At 43.1% G+C, this 3225-nt stretch overlaps 1 protein-coding gene across 1 annotated transcript in view; it reads right to left on the minus strand.

Annotated features, from left to right (window-relative positions):
* Positions 1–854: 854 nt before the first annotated feature.
* Positions 855–3225, minus strand: part of TBX22 (T-box 22) — a 17028-nt gene continuing 14657 nt past the window's right edge. The window contains exon 7 of the mRNA XM_015818789.1: positions 855–2444. Within this exon, the coding sequence (XP_015674275.1) occupies positions 1831–2444 (614 nt within the window). The 3' untranslated portion in view covers positions 855–1830. The remainder of the gene's footprint in view (positions 2445–3225) is intronic.

The raw sequence follows: 3225 nt of genomic DNA on the forward strand, positions 1-3225 counted from the left end.
CCTTTCCTTTCTCCTTTCCTCCCTCCCTCCCTCCCTCCCTCTCACCCTCTCACCCTCCCTCTCTCCCTCCCTCCCTTCCTTCCTTTCCTTCCTTTCCTTCCTTCTAACTTTCCTCTCCTTCACAAGGCAATGGGTATTACCATATTTTCATTCTATTCAGCTGTACCTCTTTTTTCACACCTAGGCATGAACCTCTGTTCCATACTGGACCATGCTTAGGGCATTTTCTTCTTTTTGTAAGTAGAATTATCCTTTAATCTGATGGAAAACAAATTGCTTTTGACTTCTACTTTCAGGAGACCGAAACATGGATCAGTGCACTTGCACAGCTTCTCACATTACCTTAGTCAGAAAGTGTATCTTTCATTGCCCGGTCTTTGTCCCATGATTCTGCAGCCTCCTGGCCTTCCTGCATTTCAATCAAGTTCTAAGAGAAGGTCTTGGTATTCCCACCCACCACCTCCCCGGGGTCAGGAAGCAAGGACAGCTGCAAAAATTGCAGCGCAGGGACATGCAATACAAACATTCTCATTACGTTACCTTTTACCACTTTGCAATCCTCGGGTATATTCAAACATCTGTAAAATCTATTTATGAAATCTGAGAATAATCTATGGATAGAGGAGCTTTGGGGAAAGGGCAGTAAAGAGAAAGTCCAGGAAAATGAAAGTTTTCAAGTAAATATTTTCAACAACAACAAAAAAAGCTGATAGCTTTGTTTTCCAGGGACCAAATTTAGGCATGTCAGGACCATTGTTGACTGCTTGCGTAGTCTCCCAAGTAGAAACAAAGGATCAGAAAAGTTTTCTGATCTAGATTTTTTTTCCAAATACACAATAGATTTCTTTAATTTATATAGAAGAAGATCATGTATCATATATACACGAGGAAAGAACATTCAGAAACGGTCCTAACCATACGCAGATGACTCCTTGCAGTAATTCATAATAATAACAACAATAATTCAATGCTGCAGGACACTTTGAAGTAGACAATAAGCAGTTCATATGGAAGAAGATAAGATAATGAAGTCCTTTACTCAGGGAACCATTGAAGAAAAGAATGAGTAGCATGAGCTCTTCAAAAGAGCCATGAAACCAACTTGAGGATTAAGTGATATTCTCAAAATAATTCTCAGACGAAAGATACAAAAATCTCGTGAACATTTGGATCACATTACATTCCAATCATGACACGATATTTAAATTCTGCTGCAAAGTGCAAATATTCAAAGAACAGCTTTCCTTTTTAGCCAGGCCCATGAAAGCAACCAAATAAATTACCAGTTGTGACCCCCCTCTTTCCTACACACAGGAGAACATCTCTGATGCTAATTGGTTCATAGTGCTTTTGATCTCTTTATCAGATGTTCTCAAGACAGTCAGTGAGACAGCTTGCTTAGAGTTTGGTTAAGGTTCCTCCCTCCCCAAAATAATTTCTCATTCTGGTCTGCGTAGCAGGGTTGATAACAGTCTTGGGTTGTACTTCCTCTCCACTAAATTCAAGAGATGTCTGTCTGAGCCACTTCTAAATATTATCTGCCTGTTGTGGACCTTAAATATGTTTCACTCCCATCATCCTGGTAAGGGAACTTGCAAACCTCTGTCAAAGTCATCTTCCTTATTCCCAAACCTATTCCCCACCCACTCAGGTGTGTACACAGTTTCCCTGTCAATAAACAGGAAGAAAATGTCAGGAAGCCAGTTGGTCTATCTCCTTGCGTTCTGCAGCGTTCCAAACCTTGCAGTCCATTAGTGTTTGGTGAAGGATGAGATCCAGGTATTGTTCGTGGCTTGACATAACTCTGCTTTGGAGAGGTTAGAAGTCTTTTTAGAGGCAGTGATTAACCGTGGATGTCCAGGCAGAATGGTTACACCTGCTGTCCTGGAGCAGAGGCGGCATGCCATCGCTCACTTTGAAGTGGCTCAGTGAATTCATTAACCTAGAAGGCATTGAAAAGTTATAACTGTAGAGCCCATAAGGAGGGTGCAAGGCACAGTTTAAAGTTTCTCGGGCAACGGGCGCGGATGGGAAAATATTTCCAGATGCATGCAAGCCATACAACATCTGGCCAGCAGAACTGGGCCCTTGGGACACCACTCCCTCCAGATCTTCTGCTTTGCCACTTCTGACATTGCCAATGCTCAGAGACGACAAAGTGGGCACCTCCACCATGAAGTGGGGCAGAAAGTGAGGACCAGGGGCACTTCCCAACTTATGATGGCTTGGGAACATTAGGGACGGCTGTCTTAAAAGGTTGGTAGGGCAAATCTTGTAGCAGATGGGTAGACCAAGGTGGTGCAGGTAAGAATCTGGGCAGGGCATGCCAAGATTGGTTGCGGAGAGGTGAAAGGTGGGAGGAGAACCCGCAGAAGAAAGGAGAGAGCTGAGAGGTGATGGGGTTCCCCCAGAGGGCGTTGCAGGAGACGAGCTGGAACTTCCACCTAGGATAAAGCAAATAAAATGACATTATGAGGTGATAACAAACCCAAGAGAATTTTGTTCTCCACCTTTTATAATACTCAGGATCATGGAAGTTAGAAACGTTGGTAACGATGAGGGAGAACTTGAGATGTTTGCAATCATGGTCCCCTTGGAAGGTCCCTTTTCTTTAGATGGCGAAGTATTCCCAGACATTGAAGTCTCTCCACTCATCCAAACTGGTCAGCCAAAAAGCTTATAAACATTTCCTGTTCAGGCCGAGTTGCTATCCTAATCTTCAAACAAATATACTAGCTCAGGGGTAGGCAACCTTGGCTCTTTTATGACTCGTGGACTTTAACTCCCAGAATTCCTGAGCCAGCCATGCTGAGGGGAAAGGGAGAGGTTTCCAAGCTGAGTCATGCTGGCTGAGGAATTCTGGGAGTTGAAGTCCACGAGTCATAAAAGAGCCAAGGTTGCCTACCCCTGTACTAGCTTCCAAAAAAAATGTAATTTTCCTCAGAACTGAAACAGGGACAGCAAATATTATAGACCTACTGTAATGTATGCAGATAGCCCTTATGACTGTAATGGAGACTGGAATTTCCATTGTAAGTCATGATAGTCGTAAGTCAAGCAGCCATGTGACCGACACGATTTTGCAACTGTTTTACGGTAGTCATTGAGCCAACACCTTGGTTGTAAACTGAAGCTGGCAATTATTAATCAAGTCAAATGCGTTCCTTTAGCTGCGTTCCAGCTAAAAATGTGATTTTTGGCAAAAATCATCATAAATCGTGTCAT

The sequence above is a fragment of the Protobothrops mucrosquamatus genome, unplaced genomic scaffold (genome assembly GCF_001527695.2).
Source record: "Protobothrops mucrosquamatus isolate PMUCROS unplaced genomic scaffold, P.Mucros_1.0 scaffold790, whole genome shotgun sequence".
In the NCBI taxonomy this organism is placed as follows: domain Eukaryota; kingdom Metazoa; phylum Chordata; class Lepidosauria; order Squamata; family Viperidae; genus Protobothrops; species Protobothrops mucrosquamatus.